Genomic DNA, 15,191 nt, shown 5'->3' with positions numbered 1-15,191 from the left:
TCAAGAAAATATGATCATATAACACCGATTTTATCATCACTGCATTGGTTACCTATAAAGTTCCGTATTAATTACAAGGTATTGCTACTGACTTATAAAGCCCTAAACGGCTTAGCTCCAGTCTATTTAACGGATCTTCTATCGCCCTATAATCCATCGCGCTCTTTGAGATCACTAAATTCAAGGCTTTTGGTCATACCTAGGATATCCAGAACCACCAAAGGAGGGAGAGCATTTTCACATTTGGCTCCAAAACTCTGGAATAGTCTTCCTGATACTGTTCGTTGCTCAGACTCGCTCTCCCAGTTTAAAACTAGATTAAAGTCGCATCTCTTCAGCCAGGCATTCATATAATCCTACAGTTCAAACTACAATCCGGCCTCTATCCAATGCCAGAGGAGAACTGGCCCCCGACTGAGCCTGGGTTCTCCCAAGGTTTTTTTTTCTCCATTAAGGCACCTGATGGAGTTTTAGGACACCATTAGGTCACTTGATGGAGTTTTTCGGTTCCTTGCCACTGTTGCCTTTGGCTTGCTCAGTTGGGGATATTTTGGGGATATTTAATTTAATTTTATCAATCAATAAATTCCTCTTGAAACAAACTTTGTTGTATTATTTTAATTTAATACTGTGAAGCTGCTTTGATGCAATCTGTATTGTGAAAAGCGCTATACAAATAAACTTGACTTGACTTGACTTGACTGTAAACTTGCTCAAGTTGTATATGACGCTGCGACTGACGGTGAAAACTTCTACAAAATCCCATTGACATTGACATATTTTTGGAGACATTTTGGCAGAACATTTTCTCAGTTCACAAACCATTGGCAGGTGTGGCACAAACCTGATTACTTTAGATTGAACAAATAGCCAAGAATCTATGGAAGTAATAATGACGAAATGTTTTTGAAACAAAAAAGCTTGTTGAATTGCACTATTTGAAAAAATCCAACCCATTCTTGCATTTTAATGCATTGTATTTTTAGGGCTTGCATTTTTATGGGCTGAAATTCAATACATGGTTCAACAGTTGGTTTTATGACTGCAAGCCATCCTCTTCAAATGCTATTGAAGTTAGAAACGTGTACCAATGTCGTATGTAACTTTAGAGACGGTCCCTAAATGTGCGAATATCCAGTGTCAGGACAATTTATGCCAGTACTTCACTGGCGTAAGTTCACATCTTAGCATGAAACTTTGCGCGTTACGTTCATATTCTGGTCCATCTGCTTGCCTGTAGCCTATTAATCAATCAATCAATCAACTTTATTCAAGACACAGAGGTCCATAGAGACAACACATTACAAATATATATATAAATATAAAACAATACAAAACATTTAAGAATGATGCAGATGAGGCATCATTAAAACATATACAGGCTTCGGGTCCAATGTTTCCAAAAGACAGATGTATACCTTGTATATAGCCTACATGCCCAGTAAGGTGGGAGTTTGGTCTTTTATATCACTGTATTTTGTCCATTGAGTTACTTTAAGTGTCCTGACCGCAGGGGAATCCTGGAGAGTGACGTATTGAGGGAATCCCCAGTTCTGCAGCAGCTTCGCAATTTAAAGTTAAGAAAACTAAACAACCGAGAGAAATATCTACAACCTCAGATCTGTACATCAGCACCGGGGAATAACATAATCTCGGTCACGATATTTTGCCGTTTAGACAGTCAGAAATAAAATAGTCGATCCTCGAATGCAACAGGGAGGAGAGTAAAGATAGAAAGCTCCAAAGCTTAGTTTCATATAAATTCACGGATAATTTGTTGTTTTGTCATAAGTGAAAATCAATATTGACCCTGTATTTGAAAAAGGATGCTCATATAAGGAGCAATACTAAAATTCAGAGTCAGACTCAGTTCATTCCATAGACAGTATATGGTTCATTCACATTCGGAGATTGACTATTTTTGACTGTCAAAATGCCGGCGGACACATGCTACAGTGAGTTGTTCAAAATCTTTCTTTTTAGTAAACTCTTTGTACACAAACAATGTTCTCAATGCTCGAGTTCATGTGAAGAGCCCCTGGTGATACTTCTAGCAAAGTTTCATGTTGTGTCGAGCCTTCTTAGTGCTATCGTAGTCGTGCCCCAAGCACTCCCAAGGCAATTTGACCGAAAACGAAAATACGGTCAAACTTAAAAGTGGCGTTTCCATTCAAATTATGCTTTTAAACGCAAGTTCGCCTCGGGTAGATTAACAAAAAGACCCTAGGTTGCATTTTGGCGAGAGTTACCCTTTAATGCAATGCACATTTTTTCAAGTAATGCAATTCAGCAAGCTTTTTTGTTTAAAAAACATTTGTCATTATTTGACTTCCATAAGAATCAAGCTGTTCAAACTCATTGCCAACTATCCTGCTGTCTATGACTGACAGCATGTTGCCTTCTGTTGAAAAATGGATGCTGACAGCTATTAGAAATCGCTTCTGCACATCCACAGGCTCTAATCAGCATTATATTTGGCTTCCTGCCAGCTTGTATCCTCAGACAGATGTCTATGGGCCAGGATGTTAGATTGAGTTTCTGCCTGGTGAACCCTGGACAAGAGAAAGTCAACACAATTCACACAAAAACCCACCTGAGTGCTGTAATCAATTAACACTGTTACACTAAAGGCAAGGGGTGCATCAAAGTGGGGACATGTTCATTAGACGCAAATGAATTGTCATTAGAAGCCTCTTATTTAGTTTTGTCTTGACCGTTTATTTCTGTTTCACAATTGCTTTCATTTCATTTAGCATGATCATTCTTTATTAATTATTATAAAACAAGTCTCTGGAATACTGCATTCTAATTAGTCAAATGCATCATCCAGTACTCCCCAATATTTTCTGATCTTCCTGTCATTCTCATCATTATTAGTATTAATAGAATGCGATGTTCGTCTTGTTGCTAGGCAGATTGTTTTGTACATTGTACTGGATTATTTTGACAATCTTTACCAATTTTTTAAGATAATATACTGTTCAGGTAAGATTATAAAATAAATAAATTGTCTTGAATACTGGATACTTCATTGTAAGCAAGCACCCCCCCAGGTTACATTTAACAACTGACAAATTACAGTGTGCTTACACAGTTAAAACACCCTCTAGTCTTCAGCATAATGGTTTCCTATCATTAAATATATATATTGCTTCTCAGCGCATTGAATGTTGTATTGATTTGGGAATTTAAAGCTTCACTCTGTCTATGTGAGCTGCTATGTGTGTTGGTTGTGTCTTTCTGTATGAGACTGGCACTATTCATTCTGATGTCCGATCCGAATGGGAGTTGGACAACGACAAAGGCAAGGAGCAAAAATGAACTATATTTCCTAGTTGAATTTGGGCTGTGAGTGAATCTTTCTTCAATTTGACCTGAATAGAAAAACATTTGAATGGCAGCATTAATTTTCAGCTTGCATTAGGGACTTAACCAAAACTGAGGCAATGCATTAAATATAACAAAATTCTAAACAAAATTTGAAGTAAAACACTGAGCATGCTCTGTGCTTGTCCTATATTTTGCCAGAGACTGGGGAGGCAAGCCAAAAAGATCTGTGTTCCTCTGTTAGTGTGTACGAACATGTTCAAAGTTAATTTACATCTTTATCTCTCCTTCTTTTTAAAATAATCAATCCGTGCTGCTCTATTTTCACTTCTAAAGCGCAGATATGCTGGCAGAGGCTGCAATCTTTCTTCCTGTGATTTCATCTGTGGGATGTTTCCTATCAAAGCCAGCTTGTCCTCAAAAAAGTCTCATATCCTCAATTTGAAGCTGTGCCACATTTTGGCATTGGTGTGTGTGTGTGTGTGTATGTGTATCACTGCTCACGAAAGAAGTGACACGAGCAGCGATCCCTGGTGCTTCATTTTTTTCATCATCATCTTTAATGTCAGGTTCAGATATTTCTTTTATATAAGCAGATTCAATCCAATAGAGCAGACATATCTTGGAAAACAGGATTTTTCTGGCTCTTTTGAAATAAAAAGTTTGATGTACCATGTAGACATGCTCTGACATTCATAAAGCAAAGCTTTCTCTTAGTCCACAGAAACTATTTATGGAGATTTATGCAGCAAAAATGGGGATTGATGTCACACACGTGAGCAGATTTACATATGACCGCCTACGTTTACATATCAGCTCCTAGTATTTGGTATTCAGCAAATTCGTGGGGCTGTTTAATATTTGAAAAGGTTAGCCAATCAATCATAATAAACATCATTTACACTCCTGTTCACAAGTTTGGAGATGGTAAGATTTAAAAAAAAATGTTTTTGAAAGTCTTTTATCCTCACCAAGGCTGCATTTATTTGATAGAATATTTGTGAAATATTATTAGAGTGAAATGTAATAAATAAGCCATTACTCCAGTTTTTAGTGTCACATGATCCTTCAAAAATCATTCTAAGAAACATTCTTATTGTTATCAATGTTGAAAACAGATGTGCTACTTAAAATAACCAATACATTATTCAGGACTATTGTTATATGTTTGACAGAACAGCTTACTTGTAACATTATTAATGCTTAATTGAACATTATCAATTTAATGCATCCTTATTATTGTTTGAAATTAATATATAGCTTTTTTTTTTTATAATCTCATATATATATATATATCATATATATATATATATATATATATATATATATATATATATATATATATATATATATATATATATATATATATATCATATATACATTCTAAATAATCATATTTATATTTTTTTTTAGAAAAAAAGCTATTTCGTTCACAAATAATGGGATAATTTAAATAATAAAAAAAGTTTCCTCTAGTTGGGATTGCGTTAGGCATTAACTATACATTAGATTTATTTATTTATTTTAAAAATACTACTGGCAAAAGTGATATACGTGTAACTGTTTGGTTTATTTCAGCATTGCTTTGTGAGCCGGTCATAATATGATGCAGAAACTGCTATTACACGATGGAGCGGTGCAACCATATTGAATCCACCAGCAATCGACCTGTAAGTAACCAGTTTAATTTTAAAGTTTCATCAGAGGAGGCATTAAAAATATAAAAGTAATTTTAGACGGACAGACATCGACTAACTGAAATGACACAGCGACCCTAAGCGTTACAGCCACTCATCAGGACAGTGAACCCTGCAAATAATGCAAAATGCCAGTCACAGACACTTAAGCTTATCTGGAGAAACTTAATAACAAGGCTTCACAGGAATAAGCTCTTAGGACTGTCAGCGCAGTAACACAATAGGCTGATGAAATGGCTTAATCAGCCTCCTTAACCATTCATCTGAAACCTTCAATATTATCCCACCTCGGCAGGAATTACGCTACAATTCCATGCAAGAGACAGACACAGAAAGAGAGAGATGATTAGCGTCTTATCCTGCCAGAACACTATAGCTTTTACCCAGACTGCCTTGCTCTTCCTGTTGACACGTGTGGTGTAGTCATTCATCCTCCTGTTGGACACGCTCAAGTGATTCAGTGCGCTGCCATATCCAATATGACTGTGATCTCTTGTTGTAAAACATATTTGAATGCAATTTCTTTTCTGTGGCACTACAATGCCTTGTTTTTATCAGCATATACTGATATATATTCTTGTCTTATGCTGTCTTGTATAAGTAAGGCCCCTCTTGAATGGGAATATTTGAACATCCATCAACTGATGAGCTGAGCTTTTATGAGTGTGTGTTTATATGTATATACTGTATATATAAAGTGTGTGTGTACTTGTAACATTTCAAACACAATAAAATATTTGAAGCTACTATATTTCTTCTGCATCCTACATAATAGAAAAGGTGTCCTAATTAAAGAATCACTCACATACATTTCTCTGAGTATAAATGGATTGTGATCGGACTGTCTTTAGAAAACTGCAGACATACACAGTCCAAGCGGTGTGCTTTATCAGCTTGTCAAGTGTGTGAAGCACAGGTAATGTTCCCTGCAATATCTTATTATCCTACTCTAAATTGAAGTTTCATTAAAAAAAGGCCCAATGGGTACTCGCTCCAGTGGTCGCAGATTTAGAAGTCTGCCCACCTACCACCGGGCATTTTAATCAAAGTTAAATCAAGGAAAAATGAAATCTCATCAGTGCACGTCGGCTCATTTCTCTGTCTCCCCTTCCTTAAATCAGTCAGAGATCCCAGGGAATCATGACTTTATTCTTTACTGGTGGTTTGTACAAGTTTTAATTTCAGCTACAGCAGACTTTCTAAGCTTTTGTAAGAAAGAAAAGGTTGATTACTGCCTGAGGTATTCAGATGCAAGCTGGATTTCTGGGTGAAAACAAAAGGCACAGAGACAAAAACAAGCACAAAGGGGAAGTAAGAAATAATTACTTATTTTGTTATTTTTTTCCATGTGTTTTTGCTAATTGATGCTTCCAGCAGAGTGAAATTGTCAGAATAGTTTTAGATGAAAATGGTGCTTGATTTTGAAAATCTTAAAGGAATAGTTCGCCTTTTTCTTCTGTGGTTATACATTACATTACATGTGTTTATTATTGTTACACTCTCAGAAAAAGAGTGTATAGAGTACAACAGCTTGTCACTTGGGCATTACCCTTAAAATCTTTCTTTGTACCTTATTTACTCTAAAAGGTTCATAGTAGTACCTTAAGGTATATGCTACTCTAAGGTACTAAAATGCACCTTTTAGGGGTAAAAAAGAAGGTATTTTCTGAGTGAATGTTAAAGGAATGTCTTTTTTCTTTCTTTTTTTTTTTTTTTTTTTTTACAGAAGGTCTCCTTTTGTGTAATAAATACAACATGCAGGTTTAACATGAAGATGAGTAAATAATGTCAACATGTTCACGTTTAGGTTAACCATTCTTTTAAGGCTGCATCTTCAAGTAAAATGTCTTCAGAGAAAAGACTAAAAATGTTCTGCAAAAATGTCTCCCTCAAACAGCTACCTATTACCGTACAAATGGGAATATTGTCTTCCACAAAGCCAGTTTATTTAATATATTGTACTCTCCAGAATATTGAAGAAATGTGTTCCCTGCCTTGGGTTCATCTTCTTCTTCTGATGTCTATAAAGCAATAAACATCAGCATTATGGCTTCAGGCCCACATTAGACCAGAGCAGTGTCTGATTGGTTTGAATGACCTTGAGAGCACAATAACAGTCCAGGCCATTTCCTGCATATCTGTAAAGGAATTTTATCCACCCGTAGCTATTTTTTTTAACCTATTATGCTTTTTTTTGTGTTTGTTTCATTCATTACCTTCAAAGTATACTGCACACGGTAAAAATGTCCACCCATTTCAACTTAAAAACATAAGTTCAGTTGCTGCTTTAAATTAAGTAGAATCAACTTGGTTGTACAAGTCATTTCAACTTAAATTATATTAAACTGACTTAAAAACTCATGAATCTCATATAAATATTTTATAAAAAATAGTTGAAATTGCTTTAATTATTTGTAAATGATAAAGTAATGTAAAAACATAAGTTGCCATGACTTACTGATTATGATTTTTTTTAACAGTGTATGCCATTGAGCACTGGTAGCTTATACATTTTAATATGCTCTATCACAGTCTTTTGCAGTCATGTGACAGCATAGTCAGTTGATATGACTGAAAAATGAAAGACCAAAAAGATGTGATCAGTGGTTTTGTAGCCACAGATATTACAATGCTGAATTTCTATAGCCCACCTTCACTCTCATATTTCCCTTTTAATAATGAAAGGGATTAAGACACCACACAGGTAATCATTGATTCCCGCTTCCAATTCACTCATGCAAACAAAGTCGATACGAACATCTGATTTCTTGACTCGTCTCCACAGCCTCATCAGAATATCAAAGCCCTGCTGTCCCCATGAGGCTCTTGGTTATTTTGTGTCTCCCGCTTGCAATCTCAAATGTATAACCTCTTATTTCTCTCTACTCAGGTGTGCCTAGACAGAGGATGGAAAGAACGGGTAAGAAGTCTCCTTTTATTTTCTCTTCCCATATTGTTTTTCAGAGTCTAAATGCATTTGATGCTCTTTAATATGATCACCTAGGTATCTGCAATAAAGGCGGTACAGTGGCAGAGAAATAACAGCTTTAGTTTGCATCACGACCTGTGCACCAGAATGATGAAACCTGTCATGACCTCTGCCGTGCAAAAGGTAATGGAAAATAGAATGTTATTTTTAAGCCAAGCATTTATGTTGCACAATGCATCAGCACAAGAATTTAGAAAATTGCGGTTGAAGGAAAGGGTTGAATAGCTGTGATTGAGTATAAACACCATTTGATGTGCGACATTTGTCAGATGCTAAGTCAGCATAAGAATAGATGAATTCTAATTTCTGCTTCAGAATGAAGTTTTCCCGGTGTCTGAGCAACCTGAATATGTGTTCAAGGAACAGTTCACTCAAAAATGCAAGTTCTGTCATCATTTACTCACCCTCATGTTGCTCTAAACCTGTAGGATGTCTTCTTCCATAGAATATGAACAGAGAAATTTGGTCATATGTTTTAATGCAGTTGGAAGTGGTTCTTAATCTTCCAAATAAGATTCAAACACACCATTAAAAAAAATCACAATAGTGCTTCATATGACTATATTTCAAGTCTTCTGAAGTCATACAATAGCTTTGTGTCAGGAACAGACATTTTTAAACCATTATTCACAGTGAACAAGATCGTTGAGTCAATTTTGAACTTGAGAACAGGATCAGTCTAATTTGTGTATGAATTGATTATACTGGTTTTGTGAACCGGAACAGCCGAGAACATCCCACACAAAAGAATGATTCACTCATGAATCAGACATTGCTACTTCTCTCATAAAAAAGTGTGTTAAAATTTCTCCATTGCTTTCGCGTGGAAGAAATAAACTCATCCGGGCTTGGAATGGCGTGATAATTAGTAAATCTTCAGTTTTGGGTGAACTATCCCTTTAAAGATGAATGGACACAATACTACTGTCAAATGTGTTCACTAGGCTGACCATTGCTACTTTCAGTTTTATTTTCTTAGCGATGATGCATTTTCAAAACCCATCTCCCACTGAAAGTAAATGTATTAAAACAAACGTTTGAATATCCCACAAACCCAAAAAGTCCATTTGATTTTAATTGGTTTTCATTCTGAATGCACCAACAAGTGATTGTCTGTCACTAATTGGACCGTAAGACGGATCATGACTTTTTGGACTGTGCACCATCATATCTTTCAACCACTCAAAAAGCGCCTGGCTCTACCCTGGGTCTTCTGCTATGCCAAATCCAGCGTTTGAGCACCGCAGCTGTGTAGTGCAGATAGCTTGCTGTCAAAAGCTGTTTCTCAGGCGAGGGACAATTATGCTCAATCAGAGATGATGCTTTACTGAGTGTTTTCCTCCCTCTCATGCGCCTCTGATTTGGTTTACGAGAGAATGTGACTGATGGCGATCTTCCAGAGATGTTGAGCGAGTGGGGTTTTAAAATTGCAACAGCAGCCAATTATGGAACAGAGAGAGCACATGCTCATTAAATTTGCACTAGGATCTCGGCATTTTCGAAACCATTAGCTTTGAAACTTCATTCTCTATTTCAGATGTTTCTCTGGGAGCATACTGATAATAGAAGTAGTGGTGTAAAGCATTATGGAAATTCTGTGTACCAGCAGATGTGAACAGTTGAGAGCGCAGTGATCATGTTGATACACCAGCAATTGAGGCTGGAATTCAGTTTGTTTGTTTTCTGTGCCGCATGGTGCCCATTGACTGCACTCTGAAGTGTACTAGTTCATGTTCAAATAGAGCTTTTAAAGGGAAAGTCATCCAATTCAGTCTTTAATAGTTCATTTACTCACCTTGGTATGGGAATCGTGAAGTTGACCCAAACATGAAGATTTTGTCATTGATTATTCACTCTCGTGTTGTTCCATAAGACTTCAATTCATCTTTAAAACACAAATGAACATATTTTTTTATAAAATCTGTGAGATTCTGTCCCTCTATTGAAAGTCTATTCACTCAAACCTCTTGATGGTTTAAAATTACGAAGATGAATTGAACGAAAATCGTGGGGTGGTGGTGGCGCAATGGATAAGACGCCTTTGGTGTGAGAGACCCGGGTTCGAATCCACTGTGAGACACCAATGTGTCCCTGAGCAAGACACTTAACCCCTAGTTGCTCCAGAGGCGTGCGACCTCTGACATATATAGCAATTGTAAGTCACTTTGGATAAAAGCGTCAGCTAAATGAATACATGTAAATGTAAATGTATTGGTTTTGGAACGACATGAGGGTGAGTAAACTATCCCTTGAAGAAAATTCTTAAATTTGGGTAGCCTATTGTTAAGGAAAATTCTGATTGCTTTTAGTCATTCTTGTTCCTTAATGATCCCATTAATAATGATGGAAATTCCAAATTCTGAGATTGAAGACTTTTCATGTCTTTTTAGAGGTAGCATAAATGCAATGCAATAATTTACCTTAATATAAAAAAAGTTGTTGTGTTGCGTCGCACCGCATCCAGTGTCAATCTTAAAAATAATAGTTCTTTATTGGCATTGATTGTCCCATAAAGAACCTTGGAATCCATGGAATCTTTCTACTGTACAAAAAGTTATTTATAGTGGAAAAAGGTTCTTTAGATTATTAAAATATGTTTGATACTAAGAGAAAATAGTTAACTGTTCACTGAAAGGTTATTTGTGGAACCCAAAAATGGTTCTATGGCACTTCTGCAAAAAAAGCATCATTGATTATAATGGTTTCTATTGCCTTTTGTCGCATTGTGTCGTCCCGCTCACGTCCGGTGTGTGAGGACTCTGCTATTCTCTTAGAACAGTATTTATAGTTATATTTATCATTCTTGGCGTGAACAGGCCTTTACAGTTGTGCATTGTAGGCCTATATGTTTTTCAGTAATTAACTGGTTTTACTTATTATCTTTAGCTCACATTGTGCACTATTTGATTGATGCATGCTATGCAGAGCGTTTCAAATCAGTCACTTATGCTTCCATTTCAGTTAGGATGCTGTCAGCAGCTATGTAGGTAGAGAGGCATTAGGTTATGGATTCTCTGTAAAAAAAATAAAAAAAAAACACGGCAAAGAACGTCCTGTTTTGTGCGAAACCATCAGCATTTTCTAGCACAAGTTTCAAGGAAAAGTGAGGTTTTCCCTTGCTCAGCAGAGAAAAAGAGGTTTAATTTGCGCTCCAAAGTGACAGCGACTGTAGATAAGCATTATCACACTCACCTCGCAGAGAACTGCATGTTTCAATTTTAGATTTTGATTTAATCCTAAAATCCTTGTTCCAAAATCTGTTCCAAAAACGCAACAGTAAAGCAGTGAATTTTAATTAAGATCTTCAAGCAGAGCCCAAGATAAAGATTGATGATACAATCAGTTATAGCGTGTCTGTGAAGAATGAGATGTTTTTCTAGTTACTAATACGCACACTACAGTGAATTATTAAGACTGTGCTTCTGCTCCTCGTGCATTCATAATAATGTTTCATCACACGTTACAGACAGTCTGGATGCCTCATTTGATGCAAATTATTATTGCTGTAATATATTAGCACAAACATCAACACATTTTTTTGGCTTATTTATTATTTGTGACCCAACATGTACAATTCCACTTCCCGTTGTGAGTGGGAAGAACATCATATTAGATCAATAACAGACAGCTGTGTGTGTGCGTGTGTGTGTGTGTGTGCTCACAAAACTCACCCTACCCAATGCGAAACTTGGAGGCGAGACCCTTCAAAAACACATCTGTCTCTGGCTCCACTACACTGTCATCTGTATTCCTCTCTTTAAGGAATACCGTTATATGCCAGGATCAAATGGCACTCTGTCAGCATCCTGCCATGCATTTCTAGCTTTCCCAAAAACCCTTGTTATTCTCCACAGCAGGATTTGTAAAAATGGACAAAATAGAAGAGAAAAACAGTAGAGGATACTATCTCGACTTGTTCACGTATAAGCTATTAAACTGCAAAATGTCCGTTGTAAATGTGATAATTGCATTTTACACTTTCTGTGGCTGGAACAATACATCTATTATATTATTTCTATTTCTATTGTGGTAATTTTCTCTCGAGGAACTGTTTTACTAGAATGTGTTTCTCTGTTTTCTGTGCCAAACTCTGCAAGGATCTCGTGATTTTGAACTCCCACTTCAGAGTGTGAACTGCCGTTTTGCATAATTTCTCTAATAAAGCACTGAATCTTTTGTCGGAGCCGTAGTCTGCTTCCTTTGTACTAGTACAATCAATGCTGTATTTCTGCTTTTCCCTCACATCATTTCATGTTTCTGGCTCTGATTCGAACAGAACAAAAAAAAAAAAATATATATATATATATATATATACTGTATATATAACTGAGCTGTCTCAAAACAGACAAGCGTTCAAAGCAAGATTCATCCACCCACTTGGATTATGTCGTATTGAAACAGAAGGCCAGAGAGGGATGCTTTGTTCCTGTGTAGGGGTTTTCCTGACTCAGGTATTAACGGATCTCAAGCAGCGGATCCCAGAGAGGGTGGACTTGAGAGTGCACGGTTGGGAGTGATACAATTTCTCTTCTTGGTGATAGTGTTAAAGGAAAGAGTGAAATAAAGAGATACAGAAGTGATTCTGCTCCATTTAACAAATCTAAGCTAAAAATCTTGGATGCACATCCTTGCTTCGCACTTGAATAGGTTTGTGATTAATGAGTAGCATCTGAAACACAGTATAATGCGATATAAATAATGTTGTTACCAATCCGCGAAGTGATTGCGACTGCTGGAACCGGAAAAATCCATTAGTTAGGTAAAACACTTCAACAAACATGCAGCTGAAAATCTAGCAGAGGCATTTGTGAGGAGAGTATTGATTGAGATGTTTTTTGTGCTCAGCAGGTTTTTACCTTCAGAGCCGACGGTCCAGAGGTCTCTTAATATACGAGCGTGTGCCGTTTAATGAAAACCGTGTGCGATGCTTCCCATGCTGTGATTGCTCAGCAGGTTTGCTCTTTTCACGACTCAAAGCCTCTCCTAAGGGTTAAAGTGCGGTCAGAAATGTACCTGGTTTGTGTTCTTTGGTCCACCTAAGCTTTTACTGCTATTCTGAGATACAGAATACAGGTATGACTGAATTAGATTTCCTAATGTATTTAGAAAAATGGCATATACTTTTTTCTTATTATTTTAAAAACATATGAAATCTAAATTTGTGTAACTTGTGTAACTTCTACAAAAGAAAGATTGCAAATATAAATACTACTACCTTTCAAAAGTTTTGGGTTGGAATTTGTTTGAAATATTTTTGAAAGAAGTCTCTTATGTTCAAGCTGCATTTATTTGATCAAAAATACAAATAAGAAACACAAATATTATTACAATTTAAAATAACTGTTTTCTTTTTTCATACATTTTAAAATGTATTTATTCTTTATGATGGCAGAGCTGAATTTTCAGCAGTCATTACTCTAGTCTTCATCTTAGTGATTCTTCAGAAATCAGTCTAATATGCTGATTTGCTGCTCAAGAAACATTTCTTATCATCTATGTTGAAAACAGTTGTGCTGCTTAAAATAATCATTATTTGATGAAAAGCAAGTTTTAAAAAACAGCATTTATTTGAAGTGAATTTTTATGATATCGTGAGCTTAGAATTATAAGGTTCTATCTCCGTTTAGGGTAGTTCTGAGATATTGAGCATCAAAGTTTTTACATCCCAGCTGGCAAAACTGTTATGTAGTATAATAGTATAACTGTTATGTAGTATAATATAGTATACTATTATAGCTCAACAAGACCATCACCCTACAGGTACTTTGAGGATAGAATATCAAAATCCTGGCACATTTGGAAATGGGATTTTTTAAGATGGCCCAAATGGAGATAGAACCTTATAATTCTGAGAGCTCTGATTCTGTTTGGAATTATAAGGTTCTATCTCCACTTTTACAAATAAAACCCCACATTTCAAAGAATAAATGTATATAATCATTGATTTTAATCAATTTATATATTTATAATACAAGCACACAGCTTGATTGGATTTTTGATTTTGGTTGGATATTGAATCTACTGGAGATAGAACCTTATAATCCCAACTCGGTTTATGTTTTTGTAAGATGGAACCTTTTTATTTGATTAATTATTAATAACTACAATTTTTTAAATTTTTTTTTACAAAAATAACACCACACAGGCATTAATAAACACCTAATGGATCAGATTATGTCAAAAACAAAATTTCGACCAAAAGTGGAGATAGAACCTTATAATTCTAAGCTCACGTTATGTAAATTTAATTCATTATTTTTTATTTATTTAAATGTAATATATATAGTTTTCTAATTTAGTCAATGACACAACATGCAAACATAAACAGTTTTAGGGGGGCCTAAATCACTTTAGATTGTCAACTTTGTTGATTTTTGTCTGCAAGGCTACATTCTGTTTACGGCAACACTATTTTAGGTTCTACACTGATGAATGTTTTTTTGTAACTAACTGAATGAGACATCTCGGCTAACAAAACTGTTAAAGGTTAACTATGTTTAAACTCAACTGTCATCCTAATTCCCACACAGAGTATTCCCTGTTCTGCTATGTTGGTTCCATTAACTTTAGCTGAAGATAATCGCTTCTGCTTTCTCTTTACCCAGCTGGCCAGTTCAGATAGAAGAACTCAAGCCTAATTTGCACTTTCAGTATGCACCTACTCCATAGACAGTGTAAACCAGAGGAGGCTGAGTTCACCCATCCAGAATAAAGCGTTATTGAGTATGAAATGGGATTTTTAATTGGCTAGGGTTACAGTGCCATGGAAGGGCTCCGACAGGTCCGGTCTTGTCACAATGACACTGGCCTACAATACAATGCTGTGGCATTTGGCTGTCCCAAGCACAAATGTGTGTCTCTTCACATTACATGGAATGATGGCATTATGGGACAGTGTTTCGTGGAGCAGAATTCAGGCCTTTCATAAATTATACCCTCACGATACTGTATTTGCATGTTAGACAGGTTTAGATTACCAGCACATCAATATCTCATTTGTTTTTATTAAACTGGAGACGAGATGTTCTGGAGTGCATTATGTTCTGTCTTTTTTTTCTGCATTTGCATTGCATTGCATTAACTTTGCATCTGAATTTATGATTAATGCAGGACTCCAGGGCTCACCTATCATGCTCCAAAGCCTGTTGTTTTTGGGAAATCAATATCTGAAAGGTGCA

The 15,191-nt window shown here is 36.1% G+C and overlaps 1 protein-coding gene across 2 annotated transcripts in view; it reads left to right on the top strand.

Moving 5' to 3' along the window:
• galnt14 (UDP-N-acetyl-alpha-D-galactosamine:polypeptide N-acetylgalactosaminyltransferase 14 (GalNAc-T14)) overlaps positions 1–15,191 on the top strand; it is a 94,542-nt gene that overhangs the window by 16,823 nt on the left and 62,528 nt on the right. For both annotated transcript variants that reach the window (XM_082148250.1, XM_082148251.1), the window contains 2 exons: positions 4,906–4,997; positions 7,915–7,944. In XM_082148250.1, coding sequence (XP_082004376.1) covers positions 4,956–4,997; positions 7,915–7,944 — 72 coding nt within the window. In that variant the 5' untranslated portion in view covers positions 4,906–4,955. The remainder of the gene's footprint in view (positions 1–4,905; positions 4,998–7,914; positions 7,945–15,191) is intronic.

This window comes from Leuciscus leuciscus (assembly GCF_965113295.1).
Source record: "Leuciscus leuciscus genome assembly, chromosome: 19".
NCBI lineage: Eukaryota > Metazoa > Chordata > Actinopteri > Cypriniformes > Leuciscidae > Leuciscus > Leuciscus leuciscus.
This window is presented reverse-complemented; position numbering and strand designations above follow the sequence as displayed.